The 23093-nt window shown below is 38.2% G+C and overlaps 1 protein-coding gene across 1 annotated transcript in view; it reads right to left on the bottom strand.

Annotated features, from left to right (window-relative positions):
- Nucleotides 1-1624: 1624 nt before the first annotated feature.
- The window catches only part of MINDY3 (MINDY lysine 48 deubiquitinase 3), a 72252-nt gene continuing 50783 nt past the window's right edge, over nt 1625-23093 (bottom strand). Inside the window, exons 11-15 of the mRNA XM_039522447.1 lie at nt 12026-12098; nt 10825-10897; nt 6709-6796; nt 4191-4262; nt 1625-2705 (exon numbers count right to left, since the gene is read on the bottom strand). Coding sequence (XP_039378381.1) covers nt 2556-2705; nt 4191-4262; nt 6709-6796; nt 10825-10897; nt 12026-12098 — 456 coding nt within the window. The 3' untranslated portion in view covers nt 1625-2555. The remainder of the gene's footprint in view (nt 2706-4190; nt 4263-6708; nt 6797-10824; nt 10898-12025; nt 12099-23093) is intronic.

The raw sequence follows: 23093 nt of genomic DNA, 5'->3' as shown, positions 1-23093 counted from the left end.
CGGGAAGGTGGAGGTGGTGGCAGTAGCAGAGTAGCGAGGTCACTATATGCATGGGAGTCGGCGAGACGGATCTTGCAGGTGTTGAAGGTAGGGCTGGTAGGCAGTGTGAGGGCAGGATCAGAAGGATGACCACTGCTGCTAGCAAGTCGGGGCGAGGGTGTAGATTCTGAGCTACCAGAGGGAATCCTTAAGAGAGCAGAGACTTGTCTGTTTCATCGCTGAAGTTTGTGGCTGTCAAAGGGGAGGTCCTCTAGGGCAGACTGGACCTCCTTGGGAAAGCTGGAGGATTGAAGCCAGGAATCCCAGTGGAGCACCATCCAGGACGCCAGAGAGTGTGACACAGTGTCAACCACGGTTTGGAGGGCCACTTTGGCAACTAGCTTGCCCTCATCCAGTAGGGCCTGAAAAGCCTGCTGTTGCTCTGGAGGGAGAAAGGCCTGGAACCCCACCAACTGGGATTAATGAGGAAGTCGTACTTCACCAGGACGGTCTGGTAGCTGCCAATGACTAACTGGAGGCCTGAAGAGGAGTAGACCTTGCACCCCAGAAAGTCGTTTCTTCATCACTTGATCAGGAGAGGTGGCCTTGAGGTGTTGCTGTCAGGCTCACTTGGTCACCGTGTGAAACATGAGCGAGTTGGGGGGCGGGTAGGTAAACAAGAAGTCCGTACCCTTAGATGGCATGACGTAATAGCACTCTGCCTGGTTCAGGGTAGGGGCACAGAAAGCTGGAGTGTGCCAGACCACCTAAGCTGGTTGCAAGATGGCTTCGTTGATAGAGAGCATGCACTACAGCTATTCCCATTTATGTGATCAGGTTAACGTGAAAAATATTCATGTTCTAATTTGAATCAGATAAATGGACATTTTAAGCTTGGGTCCAGATACATGAAAAGCCATTTTTAAAAAAGTTCTCAAACTGTTACTGACTATGAGAAGATAATTTTTCAGGAAAATATAATTCTGCCTTATTTCCTTGGTTTTTGAAACTAAGATACTCTCAGTGCAGTCAATTGTGCACTCAGGAGCAGTGTTAATTACAGAGTTAAGTGTTTGGAATGACTATGTGGATGTAACCAGGAGTAGCACTTCACTGCTGACGTTTTCCAGATGTAAATCTAGTAGCTGGTTCTATGCTTATACAGAGGCTATAACTGAAAATGCCATGCAGGCAAGCTTGTTATTTCTCTCTGCCATTACCACATCACTTACACTGAAAATACTGCAATATACAGGTGTTTTGTTAGATTTTGTTTTGACAATTCAAACAGCACAGGTCTGCTTAAGGGGAAAACAAGCTAACTCATGCTGTTATTTATACATAAAAAGAAAGTATCCCCACCTAAACATTGTAGAACAAATACATTTCTAAACAGGAATTCTCAGCCCTCTTGATATTAATATACACTATGAATTTATGGTCTGTGAACAGCAAGTTTAAGTGGGTCAACTGCACTAAAGTGATCCTTTAGTTATCTTTAACTTGTGTTTATATCCTCGAGATCACTCTACTTCAAAAATTGTCCATTTTTAGCTCCTACTATTCCGTTATTTTTTTCCAATACAAAGAAATTGAAGAGGAAGTACACAGGTCAGATTGAAAAAACAAATTTGTAAGTACTAGGTCATAGTTCAGGGAAAAGGTTTTATTTAGGGCTAACAACTAGATAATAAATAAAGGCATATACTATACTCATGTAATAACAGATGTTCTCATGCACTTAACACATACAATAAAGCTGGCTTACATTGTTGTTTGGACAAATTGAGAAGAGGTTATTTGGCAATACTATACATCTGAACAATTTAAAGATTATAGAACAAATTCTTCCTGCTGTTGATTTTTTACATTTCCTTTATACAACTTTGAATAAATATTAATACACTTATTTTTCCTCATACTCTGTCTTCACTTTTAACATGCCAGATAGCTAAGCCATAGCAATATACAACCACCTAGAAGCTGCTTTTATGGTTTATATTAAGTGGTAAGAGCCTGGAAATTATTCCTAATTTTACCATTTTTGTAAAAGTTAGTTAGAGCCAAATTTTAGAAAAAATTGCACAGAGTTTAAGGTCTTTTAAACATTCAGTGCAAGGCCAGTCCAGACCACAAATTATGATACTGTAACGTAAGCCAGTATAATTTAAATAACAAAACATGCCCAAAAGATTCAAGAGGAAGCAAACAGAGAATGATTTTACAGTTGAAAGATTAATTTGATACCTAACATGCAGATACTGCAGTATTAGACATTTTTCAAATCTTTATGAGATGGCAAATTTAGATGATATAAGTAGGCTTTTTTAAGAACAGAACTCACAATACTACCACAATGGCCAAAAAATGACAAACTATTATAAAGAGAAATCTATCTGGTTAAAAAAATCAAGTATTTCAATTAACACTGAAAAGTGTTTGTAATCATTATTTACAATTTATCAATGATACCAGTGTACAGCTTCATACAGTCAAGTATACTGCTTTCAGCAAATGCCAATTCTTGATCCCCCAGTAAAGCATTAGACAGTAGTATAGTATATTTTCTAAACACATCAATTTAATGAAGGAGATCGATCTGTGGTCCAGAGTAATTCTATATATGGCCATTTGGTTTGCAAACAGCGCTTTATTGGAGTATCATCAGTCTGTAGCATTGGATCTTCAAAGCCCATAATAACCGCTGTGCCTTCTACATACATGACCTGTCAAAATAAAACCATCTACTTCAGTATATTTCCTGAGATACCTTTAAAGATAGACAGAGAATGTTGTTTTCACAGTGTAGGAAGCCACTTGTAACAAAGCATGCTTTTCATAACAAAAGGAAAAACTCAAATCAAATCAAAAAGTTTTATACAAGTATTTCACATTTATTGAAATATGAGATCCAGAGTATCTAACTGGTAGGTATTGATGCCTGAAACGTCTATTCAGGGCATAGATTATTCATGCAGTTCACATACTGACAGTAAAGGCCAAAGCAGAAAAATAAAATAGAGAACTTAAATGATGCAAAAAGTCTGAGGCAATAGGCCATTCATTGAACAAAGTCAATTTGCTTTAGATAAGAAAAAGATGAAAAAGCACAACAGGCAAACCATGTACAAATCTTTCTTTATAGTATATCACGAGTCTTACAAGAAAGTCAGAAATCATGTTTTGACAAAATTTTCAGATGAGTAATAGTACAGTTTTGAAGCAGAATGGTTTCACTACACCAAAGTCTGTGTTTCTATATATGGAAACACTATGAAGTTATAGCACTGAAATTTGCTCATATAGGTAAAATGTTACTATAAACAATCTGAATATTTTTAATTCAAATACAACAGAAAAGAGGGAGGAGTGAATTAACATACTCAGGTATCAATAGACACAACAAATGAAAAGAAATTAAATTGCACTGAATTGGAGCTGCAGGTGCTCAGCACTTCTGAAAGACAGGTCACTTCTTTAGGTACCCTTAGGTGATTTTATAATCCCAATTATTCTGATTTCAACGAGCATTAAATGGTGATTGAATCAAAATGCATTTTCTGGAAGGGACTCCTCACTGGTAGTTGTCTCTATGTCTATTCATTCCTTGTGATCTCTACTCAGACTGATAGCAAAGGTGCTAATTAGAACTGGTTGAAAAATGTCTTTTCCTTTGAAGAATAATCTTTGATTTGACAGAAATTTGAATATCAATTTTCTTTGGTGAAAACCAGAAATTTTGATTTTGAAATGCTGCTGTGGTGCTTTATGGGAGTTTAAGATAATCTGTCTCATAACCGCATTCTTCTCTCCGGGTCCGACTACACCTCCCATGATGCATTGCCTCCTCTCTGGAAGAATATGATTGGTGTACCACAGTAAATATGGTTCGACCAGAGAGCATGGTATATAGAAGAGAAGTGGAGTATGAGGTAGCATTTCTAAATTGAAATACTTCTGGTTTTGGGAAGGGGGGGGGTAATCAATTTTCTGTGGAAAGCAGAGAATTTTTGCAAAACATGTTTCTACTGAAAAATTTTGATCTAGCTAATTGTTCGGTGTCAAATGTGGTGGCAGTTCTGCAATATGGACAGAAGGAATGGCACTGATATCAACTCATTTCACATAAGACAGTGAACTGCTATCACATGGTCATGATTATTGGTTTCTCCTAAGCAGGTCCCAATTCATTTTCTCTCAGATCATCATACCTTTTCATTATAATTGGACTGCTTTAATCCATTGTAGTGATATACAGTGAATGACTCTGGAACCCTGGAGTCCTGGTATAAACAAGACAGTTCATGTTATATCATAAAATCAGCTTATCGTGCACCCTTTTTCTCTTTACAATTACTTTGCTTGAAGGGAAAGGGGCAAGTAGATCAGAAAAAAAAGGTGAGTTAAGATACAAGATACTGAAAATTTTCCAGCCCCTCATAGGAGAAAAATACAACACCCAGTCAATCGGTTCCACTATCTGTTAATAGATTAGGCAACCCAAAATGTTCAAGAGACTAATGATTCAGTGCCCAACTAGATATCTTGAAGTGGAATAATTTAAAAAGAGAGTTGAGCATATACACTCTGACAATTGGGCCTCCGAAGTCACTCACGTTCAACACCCAAAAATACTAGCCACTTAAAACTGTTAAGTCTGATATAGTTAGAATGCTTAAGTACTCAGTAAAAGGTTTAATGAATTCTTTCCAAGAAAGAATTCCTTCTTCACTTACCAAAAAGTGCAGAAGAATCATGTCTGGTATTTAAATTTAATAAGACAACTAATTCCACTTTGTCAGTGGTGTATTGCTTCCAGACTTGCCAATAATTGCAACATATCGGTTTTTGTATGAAATAAAATTTAATTCAAAAGACTTTCTAGTGGTTCCACAGCTCTGGACCTTTCAATCCGAAGAAAATGAAAGCTGCAGCCTACACGTTTCCTCTAGACATTGAATCATCTCTTAATGTATTCAGTCCGTACCATCTTTGGCAGCAAAGCTCTAGAAGTGCTTTTGAATCATTGCTGTGTTAGTGTTTCACATTGCAGTATTGTTTTGCTACGGTACATTTTTCTGATCTATATTACATCTTTAAAAGGTGCATTGCCAAGTATACTTTTAAAACAGTAGTGGGTGTTTCACTTTTCCTTAGTAACACTTATCTTTAAAATAAATTTTCCATTTTTTTTTAAACAAATGCTAATTTTCCTGTATTTCAAACATGGCTGAAATTAATAAGGCTATTTTGTTTACTAACTATAGCTTCAAGTTATATAGTGAGATGTGTAAAGATTTGTTTGGGCCCTAGCATCAATTAGGTCAGCAAAATCTAGGAATAATATTTGTTGGCTAACTGCTGCTACAGAGGCTGCAAGACTGGTACATAACACTGTGGCCATTTCATTCTCACAAAAGATTAAAATAAAACTGATTTTGATAATTCAGGTGACTTTCCAATTCCCAGGTAAGAGAAATGGCATTTTAGATCTAAAATACTTGATGACAATTTCTCCTTATCTGACTTTGTTCCCTTATCTGTAGAGCCCTTCAAATCCACGGGTATCTGCTTTATATCCATGGACCATTTCTGCAGATAGCAGCAGGGATGCGGATACAAATTTTGTATCCACGCAGGGCTCTGATGGTAAGAGCCGGCGGACAGCTGTGAGGAACCGCGGCATGGATCCTCCACCTGCCTTGGGTGGGGGTCCTGGGAGCAGGGACACTGGGCGGGGGGCCTGCTTGGGCCCTCTGCTCAGGGCAGGTGAAGGGTCCGCCATGGCTCCGCACAGTTGCCTGCTCGGCTCTTTCCATGGCCGGGTGGGCGGCTCCAAGCCGCCCTCACCCCCTCCGGCCAGAGCTGGGTCCAGGAGAGCCACAGTGGCTGCTGCTGGGAGCCTGGGTCTCTCCACCTGCCCTTGGCGCGGGGCTGCTCAAGACCTCGACCCAGGGCAGGTGGAGGGTCCACCACGGCTCCCCACAGCTGCCAGAGTGACTCTCTCCGACCTGGCTCCGGCTGGGGAGAGGGGCAGCTCTGAGCCGCAACCCAGCCACAATAACAGTCAGGCAGGCAGCTGTGGGGAGCTGTGGCGGACCCTCCACCTGCCCTGGGCGGAGGGCTTGAGCAGCTCCAGGGCATCTCCACAGGTCTCCCCCGTCCCAGGCCAGTGTGGAACCCAGCCGGGGAGCTGCAGCGGACCCTCCACCTGCCCCAGTGCGGGCGGGGAGGGAAGGCTGAGAACAGCCCCAACTGTGTCCCCACACCCTAGATTCCTCCTCACAGCTCTCCCCGACTGGGTTCCGGCGTGGGGGATGCCTTGGAGCCTCAGCCCGGCCCCCAGCGTAGAGCCCTGCAAATCCACGGACATCCACAGGTAATTTTTGTGGATAGCAGATCGGATGCATCCGCACAGGGCTCTACTTAGCTGACACTTGGCAGCTTCAGCAGCGAGTGTTTTTTGGTGTGAAGGCTACAAATTAGAATACTTTTCCATTTAAACATTTTGGAATGCTAATCACGTGGGACAGTTATATTGAATTGAACAGTGCAAAGAGTTACCCGCTGACCCGAAGTATTAAAAAAATGCAACATTTATTAGCTTAAATAATTTTGCAAAAATGCACATTAGAGGTATGAATGTTTAATGCATCACTGAAGAATTCTATTTAGTGAAATACAAAATGTTCTATGGCAAAAGAAGTAGGAAAAAAACATCTACGTTACCTGCTCAGGGAAAAATTCTTGCAGAAAGGGACCCAGTAATATGATTCCTAGTCCTTCTGGGTCTAATTTGGTCTTCATGAGATTTACACTAAAACAAGAACATTGGATACAAAAATATGAGTTTAACATTTTTATTCTCACATGACTATGTTATGTGGTACTACAACACTTCTGACTGCCAAGTATATTGAGGTTTTTTGATTTAGACTCAAATGAGAAATGCACCAGAACGGCACCAGATTTGAGAAAATGCTGTTATTTTTAAACCAAAGTAGTCTGTTATTTAAAATTGAAGTAGTTATAATTTTGAAAGATTGCCTTATTAGGTAAAGTCAGCTAAAAGTCATGCAGACTAAAACCTACACTTTAGCCCAGAAGACATTTTACTGTATGCTGCAAGCATTCCTCATCTTAAACACACAAACCAGTCATCCTTTGAAGAGCTCTGACCAAACAACCTGTTTTTAAATGGAGATTTGAAAAGCCACCAATGAATACAATTCAGAGATTTTTAAAATTAAGTTTGATAAGAATAAATTTAATTGAAATAAGGTCCCATGTTTATCATAGTATATTTACATAGTGCCTTTCATATTAAAGTAGCCCAAACCACTTAACATTTATTTTGATATTATACATACAAAAACAGAGTGAATGAGACTATACATGGAGTAGTATAAAAGCTTTATTGGCAATATAGTGTGGGATTTTTGCAAGCCATTCTAAATGAGTGTCAATAAAACATTTATTTCTATGTATGCAATATATTTTACAGACACTATTTAGCAGAGCTTTAAAAAGTATTAATATTTTTCCTAGCTCTCAGTCTAGTTCTAAAAGTTTACCAGGATAGGCTTCTGAATGAGAAACTTTAAAATTCACATGGTATCTAAACTAGCTCTCCTGTAAATCAAGCAGAATTTTAACATGAATTTTAAACCTGTCACTGGTCCACAACAGAATATTTCCCATTCTGCTAGCAAGCCAAACCTTTGATGTGTTTAGCATTTTAGTTCTTTTTTTAAAGCAGTCTAAAAACTGTTCAGTTTTGGAATATTAGAACAAGTTCTAGGCATGATGGATTAGTGGACAGAATGCACGAGGCATATTTAGGTCTTGTTTACATGGAGCAGCAACGTGAGTATAAGGCTGTGATTTCTAACGCACAACAACATATTGTGCATTAAATTGGTCCATGTAGAGCCCGCTGGTGCACACTACATTTTCCACAGCTCACTTTAACATAGTACTGTTTCAGACAGAGCTATGGTGAAGTGCAGCAGGGTACACGGACCAATCAACACGTAACACATTAGTGAGCATTAGAAATCACACCCCTGTAAGGTGCATTATTCCACTTTATAGATACCCACAAATGTATACCACTTTTCAAATACTCTGCAATTAACCTAATGAATATAGAGAAACCCCTTTACTCAATGAAAGACATCTCTAGAAAATAATATAGTAACTGTTTAAAAACCTCTCAGCCACACTAAGTTTGAAGCCTAGTTTTAAGCAGTCATGGGATAAAAGAAAGTCCTCTCGTGGATCAGTAACCGGTTAAAAGATAGGAAACAAAGCAGAGGCATAAATGGTCAGTTTTCAGAACAGAAAGAGGTAAGTAGCAGTATCTCCCAAGGATCAGTACTGGGATCTGTGCTGTTCAACACATTCATAAATGATCTGCAAAAAGGGGTAAACAGTGAGGTGGTAAAGTTTGCAAATGATATAAAATTACTCAAGACAATTAAGTCCAAAGCTGGCTGTGAAGAGTTACAGAGGGATCTCACAAAATTGGGTGACTAGGCAACAAAATGGTAGATGAAATTCAGTGTTGATAAATGCAAAATAATGCACATTGGAAAGCATAATTCCAACTGTACACACAAAATGTTGAGGTCTAAATTAGCTGTTATCACTCAAGAAAGATCTTGGAGTCATTGTGGATAGCTCTCTGAAAACATCTGCTCATGGCATGGAAGAAGTCAAATAAGCTATCAGAATGTTAGGAATGGGATATATAATAAACTATAAATATCATAATGCCACTATATAAATCCACGGTGTACCCACACTTTGAATACTGTGGGCAGGTCTGGTAACCCCATTTCAAATGAGATTTTAGAAATCGAAAAAGGTATAGAGAAGGGAAACAAAAATATTTAGGGGTATGGAACAGCTTCCGTACGAGGAGAGATTAAAAAGACTGGGACTATTCAGCTTGGAAGAGAGACTACTGAAATGGGATATGATAGCGGTCTATAAAATCATGAATGATATGGACAATGTGAATGTGTTATTTACCCCTTCACCTAACACAAGATCTAGGAGTCACCCAATAAAATTAATAGGCAGCAGGTTTAAAACAAACAAAAGAAAGTACTTCTTCACATAATGCAGTCAACCTGTGGAACTTATTACCAGGGGATGTTGTGAAGAACAAAACTGTAACTGGATTAAAAACAGAATTAGTTAAGATGGTCAGGGATGCAACCCCATGTTCTGGGTGTCCCCACGCCTCTGACTACCAGATGTTGAGACTGGATGACAGGAATGAATCACTTGATAATTGCCCTGTTCTGTTCATTCCTTTTGAAGCATCTGGCATTGGCCACTGTCAGAAGACAGGATACTGGGCTACATGGACCATTGGTCTGACTCCAGAATGGCCGTTCTTATGTAGAAAGTAAACATTAACCAACTGAAAATATAGATGAAAGTTAGGGAAAATGTAACCATCAAATTCTAAACAGGGATAATCTTCTAAAGAGTATCATAGGATCTTTAGTAATCACAAATTAGAAGAATCTCATTTCATCTCTAAAGATGGCACTGTTGCTGAAGGTGTCATCAATGCCATGTTGCAGGAATTCGTTCAGAACTGAAATAGAATAATTCCATCTACTGAGTCACCAGCATAACTATCCGACCACAAATGGTTTTCCTTGCACATTTCCCAAACACTGAGCAGGTCTGAGGATGGTTAAGTTTTGAGATCTGAAGAGATCACAGCCTGATGTAGAAGTTTATAGGAAACTACATATATATTATACATAATGTAGATGTTATTTGCTTTGAAGAATACCACATTTGTAACCACCATGTTTGATTTTTATGTTAAAGAAAACAGCATGACAACATATAAGGAATTAAGAATCCAAATACTCTTTACGTTATTTAAGTTTGTTCCATATTTCACAGACTGGAGACCCTAAACACAAGGAGATTTAGATGTCAGCTGAAAAATGTGGTGAACCTACATAAGTCAGAACCTACTCTATAATATTATTGCTTTAACAGAGAAAATATTGCAGACTATGGATACGTAGAAATTCCACAGCTTGATCTGCAGCAAAGAGTCTTTTTAATATTGTATACCTTTCTTGTGAATGATTCTTGACCATACAACACCTGATGTTCCATACGCAATAAGAGGTCATGATTATGCCACAAATATCCTAAAACCCAAGCAGCCATTTCTAAAAGAGAGCTGGATTTAGGAGGAGGATTTTTCCCTTTTCCTTTGGGAAAGCAGATATTTTTATTTTTTTTTTTTATTTTATTTTTTTTTTAAGAGGCAGAAGAACAAAAGAAGCCTTTCTAAGCCTCCCAAGTCAAGCTTTTTCCCTAGAATTTGCAAAATTCTGTTCCCCTCTGGAGGAGAAAATATGTTTCACGTAGAGCTAAGTACAACTACATAAAATGCAACCATACAGAAACACAATCAATCTGAAAAGCAGTTTGAACTTTGAGCTCTAGGATGGTATTAAATCTTCCTGTAACATGGTGGTCTGCTGTTGAGAGACCTTGTTTTTTCTAGCACACAGATTCACCTTGCAGTATAGGGTTGTCATAGGCAAATACATGTACTTACAGAAACGTGGGACACAAATAGCTAATAACTGGGAGGTAGGAAAGATGCTCTTCTTTCTAAATCAAAAAATATTTTAAATCTTATCTTTAGGCCTTTTTTATTTCATTTACAACTGACTCAATATTTTGAGACATTGTCCTCAGGACACTACACAGAATTAGCTGTGCTAACAATTCAAGATAAAACCAACCCATAACTAATCTGTTAAATGAAAATTTAGCTACACAAATTATACTTACTATTCAGGATCTGATACAAGATCCAAAGCCTTCATTACATCTTCTAGAAGGGTATCAGGTATAAATCCATTATCTACAAATGAGACAAATTTTCTCATTAGGGGAAAATAAACTGAAAACATTTCAAGATTATGGATTTTACCCAAAATACTGGCAATCAAACCCACATCTTAGAATATGAGAGCTCACTGTAAAGTTACAAGATGAGGTCTTAGAATTCATGATTTACATATATATATTTCCCCAATTAAAAAACTGCAGGCCTACAGGTCTTAAAAATGCCATTTTTCTAAAACATTTGAAAATGTGAACCTTAAACTTAATTTTTTTTTTTTACTAATAGACATAACACCTTAAAATGGTGAGAGAATATTTCTAAACTTGTTTCTAATTAAAATAAAATGTGAATATCAGGCAGCTTCTGATTTCTAAAATGAAACTAAGGAATTTTTCAGTACTTGTCATACCTCTCAGAACACGATGGATCAGGTATGAAAGTCTTACATTTTTGAAAATGTAAGATTAGGGAAAGTGGTGGGTCACATACCAAGAAACATACAAAGTCCCCAGTATTGAAAAGCTTACAATAAGAACTCTACTTCCTACTATTGCTATATTTGACTTCCTCATGCTCTGTAGTTTTCAAGAGGCTTGTCCATTTTATTATTAGGTTGATAAACAGCAACACTTCGTGATTTGGTGATTAATCAGTAGGTAGCACACTTCCCTATGGGTGTCTCTATCTACACAAGAGCTGGAAGATGTTAATTCCAGCCAGAGGAGACATACCTGTAACTAGCTATGATTGTGCTAGCTCACTAAAAATAGCAGTGTAGCCTTGGCAGTGCAAGCAATGGGAGGGGCTTGCTGTGCCAAGTACATACCTATGGTCTTGGATGAGATCATACACAGGGCAGCCATGTATGATTTATAGCACACTAGCTCACTAAATCAGAGATAGTGCAGGTATGTCTCCTCAAGCTGGAATTTACACCTTCCAGCAGTAGTGTACGCATACCCTGTGAATCAGTATTAAGCCTTGTCATGAACATTGCCTTACAATGCAGGGGGCTGTACTACTGGAGGTGCAGTGTTCTGCATATATTGTAAAATTGTTGTCCTATTTTTCCAGAAAGATTCTTCACACTCAAAACCAGTTAATATAAAGATCTCAACCCAAAGCTAAAAAATGCAGCCTTACCTTCTGGGTCATATGTTTGAAAAACTCTTCTGGCTTGTTCTGAAGGAGCTTCAGGGGCAACAAGGGCCAAATCCTAAACAAGAAAGTTCCACAAGATTCATTATTTCAGACCAATACATATTGTTTCACTATGCAAGTACATGACCATACTGAAAAATTTCAAACCTTAAATTAATGAAGAAACAAAGTATAATGGCAGAGGTAAGCATTAGCTTCAAGTTAATTCCACACATTGGTGGTATTCAAAAAGGTTGCGTTAAGAATGCGTTATGGTTTATTTACATGGCTTTCCAGACAACTATCCTGGTATGGATATAGCTTGTCATGCAGATGTCATGGCATAGAAATAGCTGATTCCAAGAGCAAAGAGAGTGTTATAATTGGGATGCTTATATTGGCAACTAAATCCTTTTGAATCTAAAAAGGCATACACCTTTAAATCAAGGTTAAATACTCTTTAAAATAATTTTTTAAGACAAGAATAATTAAAGACATGGAAATAAACTCAGAAAAGTTGGTAAAATGCAGATAGGTATACCAGAGCTAGATCATGCCAGACTAGCCCAATAACTTTCTTAGAAAAAAATAACTGAGTTCTTTAGACAAGGGAAATGCAATAAGTCTAATCTGGACTTCAGTAAGAAATTTGATATAGAGATTAGTTAAAATGGAAAAAAAAAAGTAAATTAATAGAAGAATTGTTAGGTGGGTAAGAAACTGGCTAAAAGGAAGAAGACAATAGGTCATGCCGCAGGTGGCCCATCAGAGTAATCTGATTGCGGGCCGCGAGACATTTTCCTGACATTGACTGTCCACAGGCACGGCCCCCCGCAGCTCCCAGTGGCCATGGTTCGCTGTTCCCGGCCAATGGGAGCTGCGGAAGGCGGTGGGCCGCAGGTTCTGCACTATTGAGTTATGCTGAAAAAACTATCAGGCTGGAAAGAGGTTACTAGTGGAGCTCTTCAAGGACTGTTTCTGGAAACAATCTAAATTAATATTTGCCTTAGTGTACTAAGGAAATTTACTGAGGACAGAGTTGGGAGTCATGGTCAATAAAGAGGAGCATCGGAATATTATACAGGAAGAATTGTATGACTTTCAGAGATTCCAGGGCGGTGTATAACAGGCTATAGAGCACCCCCAAAATAATTCCTATAGCAGATCTTTCAGAAAAACATCCAATTTTGATTTAAAAGGTTGCCAGTGATGTAGAATCCATCATGACCCTTGGTAAATTGTTCCAATGATTAATCATCTTCATTTAAAAATTTACACCTTATTTCCTGTCTGAATTTGTTTAGCTTCACCTTCCAGCCATTAGAACATGTTATACCTTTCTTTGCTAGACTGAAGAGCCCATTATCAAATATTTGTTCCCCATTTAGGTACTTATAGACTAATCAAGTCTTTGTTAAGCTAAACTGAGTATCATGTTTTATAAGCCTTCCATCGTTTTCATGGCTGTCCTCTGAACTCTCTCCAGTTTATTGACTTGCTTCTTGAACTGTGGAAACAAGTACTGGACACAGCATTCCAGTAGCAGTCACATCAGTGCCAAAACACATAGATAAAAACAACATCTCTACTCTTAATCGGGATTCCTGTTTATGCGTCCAAGGATCATATCAGCCCTTTTGGCCAAAGCACACTGGGAGCTCATGTTCAGGGGATTACCCACCCACAAATCTTTTTCAGAATCACTGATTACCAGAATAGAGTCCTCCACCTTGTAAGTATGGCCTACATTCTTTGTTTCTAGACATATAAGAATTTATGTGATAAGATGGAGCTTATCTTTGGAAATGACAGGAGAAAGACAGACCTAGGTGCATTTGTTGATCACAGGATGACTGAGCCACCAATGTGATGTGGCTGTAAAAAAAAGGCAAATGCGATCCTAGAATATATCTGGTGAGGTATTTCCAGTAAAGCTAGAGAAGTCCAAGACATTGATAAGACCTCATCTGGAATAATGTGTATAATTCTGGTTACTTATTAACCAGAAAGATGAATTCAAACTGTAACAGATGCAGAGAAGGGATGTTAGGATGACCAGAGGACTGCAGAGCCTATTCTACTAGAGGAAAGCCCTTGGCTTATTTAGCCTTGCAAAATGAAGGATATGGGGGAGGGAGGGGGAATAAGATTGCTCTTAATAAATGCATTGGGGGGCAAGGTGTAAAACATCAGGGAGGGAGAAGAGCTATTTAAAGTAAAGAACAATATTGACACAAGAACAAATGGGCATAAACTGGCCATGAATACATTTAGGTTGAAAATTAGAAGGTATCTAATCATAAGAGGAGAGAGGTTCTGGAACAGCCTTCCAATAGGAGTAGTGGGGGCAAACAACCTAACTATAGTTTTAAGATTGATTTGGATAAATTTATCAATTGGATTATATGACACGGCTGACAGCAATTGCCAGAAACTTGACTCAGTGACTCAGGAGGTCCTTTCCAGTCTTATGTTTTCATTGCACTAAACCTAAATAATTTGTTACAAGTTAAAATCAAAACAAAAACAAACAACAAAAAACAGTTACCCTACTTAATTAAAATGACCCACAGAGCACAATTTTTTTTTTAATTTATTTTCATTTTCTTAAAGCAGAAAATCAAAAAGACAACACTTTCAGTCAGCAGATTTCAGCACATGACAAATGGTTTAGTCTGGATTGTGCAGGCCTGTACTATTGTTCAATTTAACTGAGTAGACATAAATGGAAGCCATGCATCTACATGAAGATAATAACGTATGTTATTTTAGTACAGTGACCCACATCTTAGATTGAAGAAATAAAAAGCTACCTCGGGGAAAAATAGAAGTGAAGTGCATTCAACCAGAATTTCATTCTTATATTAGGTCTCAAATGCAAATGCTCCAAATGAGCAAGATATTTAAAAATATGCTAAACTTTAAGGTTGGCATGTGCTTAAATACCTCCCTGAATGGGAAGTTAAGCTTGTAACCTTGCTCTCATAATTCATTGAAAGTATATGTAACGATTTACTTCTTTAGGATGCTAAATTGGCATACAACAACATATTAGGACTCTCCATATGTGATGAACAATTTGTACAACTTAAAATAAATGGCATTCCTATTTAAAGAAAACTAATAAAAAGGCACTGTAATAAGTTTCATAACTAGAACAATGTTATAGAACCTCAATATTTTTAGCAGTACATTCTCATGTTTATATAATTTATCTGAGCCCCTTTCCCAACTGTAAGTTTTGCAAAAAAACCAAACTGTTACACTACCAAACTATAGGATTTAAAAAAAAAAAAAATTCTTCCAACCAAAGGTTGTAACAGAAGTTTGACGGAGTGAACAAAATTAGCTCTTTATCTTACATCTCCGTTACTGCAACATCCTTAACATAAGAACGGCCACACTGGGTCAGACCAAAGGTCATTCTAACCCAGTATCCAGTCTTCCAACAGTGGCCCATACCAGGTGCTTCAGAGGGAATAAACAGAACAGATAATCATCAAGTGATCCATCCTGTCATCCATTCCCAGCTTCTGTAAAACAGAGGCTAGAGACACCATCTCTCCCCATCCTGGCTAATAGCCATTGATGCACTTATCCTCCATGAATTTATGTAGTTCTTTTTTGAACCCTGTTATAGCCTTGACCTTCACAACATCCTTTGACAGAGTTCCACAGACAGACTGCGTTGTATGAAGAAATACTTCCTTCTGTTTCTTTTTTAAACCTGTTGCCTATTAATTTTATTTGATGACCCCTAGTTCTTGTGTTATGAGAAGGAGTAAATAACACTTCCTTATTTACTTTATCCACACCTTCTCTCTAGCCTTGACAAATGCAATCTTGCCCCGCTCATATCCAGTCAGAATACTATTGCAAATATCATTTTCCTAGGGCATTACTTTAATCGTATCCCTCTTTGAATCCCTCTACTTGCTCCCCATTTCTACATCAAACAAGCTGCTCATATTCACTTCCAAGGCCATTCAGACAATTCCCACCCTATTAATCATCTCTCATTCACTATTTTGCTGTTGACACTCATCTCCTATTGACCTGTAATGCCAGCCTCCACTGCCCACTTGTTCAATTTTGTAACACACCTTCATCGCTTTCTCCCAATCTAAGATGTGGGTCACTGTACTAAAATAACATACGTTATCATCTTTATGTAGATGCATGGCTTCCATTTATGTCTACTCAGTTAAATTGAACAATAGTACAGGCCTGCACAATCCAGACTAAACCATTTGTCATGTGCTGAAATCTGCTGACTGAAAGTGTTGTCTTTTTGATTTTCTGCTTTAAGAAAATGAAAATAAATTAAAAAAAAAATTGTGCTCTGTGGGTCATTTTAATTAAGTAGGGTAACTGGTTTTTGTTGTTGTTTGTTTTTGTTTTGATTTTAACTTGTAACAAATTATTTAGGTTTAGTGCAATGAAAACATAAGACTGGAAAGGACCTCCTGAGTCACTGAGTCAAGTTTCTGGCAATTGCTGTCAGCCGTGTCATATAATCCAATTGATAAATTTATCCAAATCAATCTTAAAACTATAGTTAGGTTGTTTGCCCCCACTACTCCTATTGGAAGGCTGTTCCAGAACCTCTCTCCTCTTATGATTAGATACCTTCTAATTTTCAACCTAAATGTATTCATGGCCAGTTTATGCCCATTTGTTCTTGTGTCAATATTGTTCTTTACTTTAAATAGCTCTTCTCCCTCCCTGATGTTTTACACCTTGCCCCCCAATGCATTTATAAAGAGCAATCTTATTCCCCCTCCCTCCCCCATATCCTTCATTTTGCAAGGCTAAATAAGCCAAGGGCTTTCCTCTAGTAGAATAGGCTCTGCAGTCCTCTGGTCATCCTAACATCCCTTCTCTGCATCTGTTACAGTTTGAATTCATCTTTCTGGTTAATAGGTAACCAGAATTATACACATTATTCCAGATGAGGTCTTATCAATGTCTTGGACTTCTCTAGCTTTACTGGAAATACCTCACCAGATATATTCTAGGATCGCATTTGCCTTTTTTTTAAAGCCACATCACATTGGTGGCTCAGTCATCCTGTGATCAACAAATGCACCTAGGTCTGTCTTTCTCCTGTCATTTCCAAAGATAAGCTCCATCTTATCACATAAATTCTTATATGTCTAGAAACAAAGAATGTAGGCCATACTTACAAGGTGGAGGACTCTATTCTGGTAATCAGTGATTCTGAAAAAGATTTGTGGGTGGGTAATCCCCTGAACATGAGCTCCCAGTGTGCTTTGGCCAAAAGGGCTGATATGATCCTTGGACGCATAAACAGGAATCCCGATTAAGAGTAGAGATGTTGTTTTTATCTATGTGTTTTGGCACTGATGTGACTGCTACTGGAATGCTGTGTCCAGTACTTGTTTCCACAGTTCAAGAAGCAAGTCAATAAACTGGAGAGAGTTCAGAGGACAGCCATGAAAACGATGGAAGGCTTATAAAACATGATACTCAGTTTAGCTTAACAAAGACTTGATTAGTCTATAAGTACCTACATGGGGAACAAGTATTTGATAATGGGCTCTTCAGTCTAGCAAAGAAAGGTATAACATGTTCTAATGGCTGGAAGGTGAAGCTAAACAAATTCAGACAGGAAATAAGGTGTAAATTTTTAAATGAAGATGATTAATCATTGGAACAATTTACCAAGGGTCATGATGGATTCTACATCACTGGCAACCTTTTAAATCAAAATTGGATGTTTTTCTGAAAGATCTGCTATAGGAATTATTTTGGGGGTGCTCTATAGCCTGTTATACACAGCCCTGGAATCGCTGAAAGTCATACAATTCTTCCTGTATAATATTCCGATGCTCCTCTGTATTGTCATGCAGATGTCATGGCATAGAAATAGCTGATTCCAAGAGCAAAGAGAGTGTTATAATTGGGATGCTTATATTGGCAACTAAATCCTTTTGAATCTAAAAAGGCATACTCTTTTAAATCAAGGTTAAATACTCTTTAAAATAATTTTTTAAGATAAGAATAATTAAAGACATGGAAATAAACTCAGAAAAGTTGGTAAAATGCAGATAGGTATACCAGAGCTAGATCATGCCAGACTAGCCCAATAACTTTCTTAGAAAAAAATAACTGAGTTCTTTAGACAAGGAAAATGCAATAAGTCTAATCTGGACTTCAGTAAGAAATTTGATATAGAGATTAGTTAAAATGGAAAAAAAAAGTAAATTAATAGAAGAATTGTTAGGTGGGTAAGAAACTGGCTAAAAGGAAGAAGACAATAGGTCATGCCGCAGGTGGCCCATCAGAGTAATCTGATTGCGGGCCGTGAGACATTTTCCTGACATTGACTGTCCACAGGCACGGCCCCCCGCAGCTCCCAGTGGCCATGGTTCGCTGTTCCCGGCCAATGGGAGCTGCGGAAGGCGGCGGGCCGCAGGTTCTGCACTATTGAGTTATGCTGAAAAAACTATCAGGCTGGAAAGAGGTGGAGCTCTTTCCAAAGAATGCTGACCCATAGGCTTGGAAGGCACTCCCCATAAATGTCTACAAAGCTACTGACTTGATTACCCACCTTCAAATCCCTCCTTTGCCATGATGCCTACAAAAAACTTTACACGGGTTAGGCTGCTCATGTGCCTATCATGACCAATATTATTTCACTGTTTACTAGTACTCCCTCGTCTGTCTATATCCATCTGTTGTCTCTTGTCAGATTAGAAGTCCCTTGAGGCAGTGGCTGTCTTTTTGTTCTGTATTTGTACAGTACCTAGTACAATGGGGTCCTGATCTATGACTACGTCCCGTAGGCACTACAATAATACAAATAAATAATATTTGAAAAGGTTAAAAAACCCCAATCTTAAGAACTTTAAGTATGAAGAAAATGAATCATTGCAGCAATAATGAATATCCAGAATGCTCTGATTAAGTTTAATAGAACTGTATTTTGGGGTGGAGGACACAGCATGAAAACATTCAGGCTGGAACCTTTCAAACACAACTCCTTCCTAATTTTATACAGGGCTTGAAAAAGACGCTTCACTTGGTCTAACAGAAACTTTTGTGAAGGCGAGTGGGCTGAGGAGCTGCTGGCTTCTTTCCTGGCGAATGATAGACTCAGGATTGGAGAGGCTATTTTTAGGTCCCTTAAACCTTGTTTCATATCACAGTGTGTCCAATCTTCTCCCCTACTTTCATAACATGTGATGTCAGCTTAATTGGGCAATAATTAGCACAGGATTACCATCTCCTTTAAGTTTAAAAACAGGCAACAAAGAGCTTTTATGCCATTCATTTGGCATTTTCCCCTTTTTTAAGAATATCACTGAACAAACTTGTAAGACACTTGATGCCTTCCCTTCCTGATGATTTCACTGCATCCACTTGTACTTCATCCGAACATGGTGCTGTCTCCTTTTTTCGTATTCCTAAATGCCTCTGCAACCGCTTTGTCCTGGAAGTAATCTATTGCGCTTCAGTTTGGCTCACATATTCTTAACTCCCCACCATAGGCTCTCATTCATCAATCTTTCAAAATAATCATTCCAAATTTTGATTGACCCTTTGTTTGCAATATACTATATTCATTTCTAATATAAGCAAACTTGATCAAATCTCTAGTCATTTTCTCTCTTGCCTTGAGTCCATAGATGGTCTTCTCTCCCTTCTGTAATCCTAGTTAGTCATATATGCATCACGGTCCATACTTCTTGCTGTCACATTTCTTTTGGCTGACTTTTTTTGCCCTCATGTATGCCATCTTATCACTCCTCAAGTCACTTGCCTGCCATTTTTTGAAGGTTACTTTTTTCTCTAATGGATTCTTTAACATGAGTATTCCACCCCCAAGTCTCCCTTCTTATCTCTTTCGGCAGTGGATTCACTTGTTTCCAGCAAAGGTGTCTTAAGTTTGAACCAACTGTCCTTCATGCGTCAGCTGCGACCAAATCTCCTGATGTGCATCTGCAGGTGTTGAATAGGGGAACTCCCTGTAGATATGCAGGACAGCTTGGAATATTCTATAAGTAGTTGTAGACCAACTGGCAACAACATCTCTCAGCAGGGCACTGTGGGGTAAGCAGGTGGTGCAGCTACCAGCTAAATGCTGGTCAGATGAGGCTGTCAAGGCAAATAAAGACTGCCTTAAAATAAGTCTTGCCAGTCCTGGTGGGGATCGTAAGCCTTAGTAGGGAGCTCCCCTAGTAGAAGAAAAGCTATTTCAAACCAAAGGTGTTAGACTTAGACAGTCACCTGTAAATCTCATCGATTTATATTAGATAGATGACTACCTAATATAACCAACCCTAAAGCAACTGTTTGAAACCCATGCATGAATGAAGGGTTTTTTGTTTTTGTTTTTTGTTTGTTTTGTTTTTTTAAATTGCAGTATTAAAGAGGTATAACTAGTTCTTTTGGTACATGATTGTATGCCTTCTCCAAGTCCACAAGGACAATATCCTGTTGCTATCTCTTTTCTCTGAACTACTCCATGAGGATTAATAGTGCAAATATGGCATCAGCTATGCTCCATCTTGGCATGAATCCATACAGACCCTTCCAAATTTCAACCATTCACACAGATGCTTTTCATCAATCTTCTCTCATACTTTCACAGCATGTGACATCAACTTAATTATGGAATTAGTTATGATGACAAGTTATGGGAGATTGTAGCTAGTGTCATGGCACACCCCCTTTTAAGATTATTTAAAGATCTTTTCTATTTACACATTCTAAACGTATTAATTTTACATTAAAACTTGATGCATGCTGTGGATAAAGCCATTTTATCCTCCCCCCACACCCTATCTCAAAAAGTTACATTATAAGTGTGACGTTGCACTCCATATGCTTTATGAAAATATACTTGGAATGTGAATATAATGTAATGAATATGCTTTATGCAAAAGGTTTCTTTTAAGGTATCACTAAAAAGCTTATAATCTACTGAATGTGTTCAACCTATTTTTATCTAAAAACTAGAAATATTAAGTTAACTCTGAGGTCCTATTGTAATTATGCAAAGTGTGGGCCTTTAATGGTGGTTTAGAATCTTGACCAGGACAACTGGCTGTAAATGGCTCTGTTTACTTGTAAGCGTTCCTGCGTTCCTGTGAGTCAGGCTGGAAAGAATGGAGGCTTGGGGTCTCACAGGACATGTGACCTGGTATTGGAATCCATCTTAAACCTGGTGCTTTTCCATTTAGAAGGAGGGGTGGGGACCCAGAGAGAAAAGATTCCCACCTTGTGCCAAAGCCATAAAAGGGGGTGGAACAGAACAAAGGGGGCTGCAGTCATGAGAAATCCCCTAGTTACCACCTGAGCTGGAACTAACAAGAACTGTACCAGGGGAAAGGATTGGGCCCAGACAAGGAAGGCATCTAATCTGTGAAAGAAGCTTATTGGAACATCTCTGACGGTGAGGTTTACCTGTATTCAGTTTCTTAAATGTATTAGGCTTAGATTTACATGTTTTGTTTTATTTTGCTTGGTAACTTACTATGTTGTCTGTTATTACTTAAAGCCACTTAAATCCTACTTTTTATACTTAATAAAATCACCTTTGTTTATTAATTAACCCAGAGTAAGTGATTAATACCTGGGGGAGCAAACAGCTGTGCATCTCTCTCTATCAGTGTTATAGAGGGCAGACAATTTATGAGTTTACTCTGTATAAGCTTTAATCAGAGTAAAACGGGTTTATTTGGGGTTTGGATCCCATTGGGAGCTGGGTGTCAGGGTGCTGGAGATAGGTGACTTGCTGAGCAGTTTTTGGTTAAAGTCTGCAGCTTTGGGGGCGTGGTGCAGACCTGGGTCAGTGTTGCAGCAGACATAGCGTGTCTGGCTCAACAAGGCAGGGTTCTGGAGTCCCAAGCTGGCAGTGAAAATGGGCTCAGAGGTAATTTCAGCATATCAGGTGACAGTCCCAAGGAGGTCTCTGTGACCGAACCCATCACAATATGATCTTGTACTTGTTTAACTTTTTACAAATTCCATGGGCTATGGAAGAGGAGTCAAAATAAGTCTCAAAATATCTCCAGCAAATTCCCATAGATATGACTTGATTACTTGTTTAATGGTCTTCATTTGGTAACAAAACTGAAATAATGTAAAAATTCATAATTTGTGTTGGGCAGTGCACATGCCTGTCTTCTCGTTTCAATATGCATGACCATGGAGGAACACAAGGAATCAGTCTTTCCATTCATTAATTGGCATCTGAAATATATTGTATGCTTGTACAGTAAATGGCTACAATTTTAAGCCAAATGCTAAACTGGAATAAAGCCAGCTATTTGTTACACATGACATTTTTAAAGTATGGAATTTTGATGTTCTATGCAAGTCATTCAAGAAGAGATTACATAATTTGCTTTACATGAAGCTTTAACTCTACACTACGGTTTTCATTGTTTAAAATAGCAAGATCAGAAAAGTACCATTAGCTACCACAAAGAATTGTCAAGAAAATAAACTTGTACTTTTTTTTAGAAGTGCAAAAAAACCCTAAACTTCATAGTAACTTTGGAATTCAGATGGAATATTGTGCTATGATAGCAGGTAAAAACAAATTAAAATATCTTCATACGTATATGACCCGCATTCCCTATGGCAGGGATAGTCAACAGGCAGAATATAGGCCAAATCTGGACCACCAGATACTTTTCAACGGACCCCCAAATCTTTTTATTTACTTATTATTGTTTATTATTATTATTTTGTCTGGAGGCTGGCCCTTGACTATACTTTTGACCAAGAAATTTGGACCTTGACAAAAAAAATATTGACTACCCTTCCCCTAAGTTTTTGCAATGGAAATAAATGGAAAATATGAACTTCAGTCAGTAAAGCTTAAAAATGTGGCAAACATCTAACAAAAATGTATTTCAAGTGCCCAAATTGAAATTCCATCATTTCTGCCAAAATATGAAAAACAAACCTCCAGCCTTGTGAACTGCATTTGATACATTCCACACATTGAAACTTCCATACAAGGAAATCTCATCAACAGTTTATCATAACAATTGTTCAACACTTTTAAAGTACTCCATGTCTCAAGAGGCAAGAA

The sequence above is a fragment of the Mauremys reevesii genome, linkage group 2 (assembly GCF_016161935.1).
Source record: "Mauremys reevesii isolate NIE-2019 linkage group 2, ASM1616193v1, whole genome shotgun sequence".
In the NCBI taxonomy this organism is placed as follows: domain Eukaryota; kingdom Metazoa; phylum Chordata; order Testudines; family Geoemydidae; genus Mauremys; species Mauremys reevesii.
Note: the sequence above shows the minus strand (reverse complement) of the source record. Positions and strands in the feature narration are given on the sequence as shown.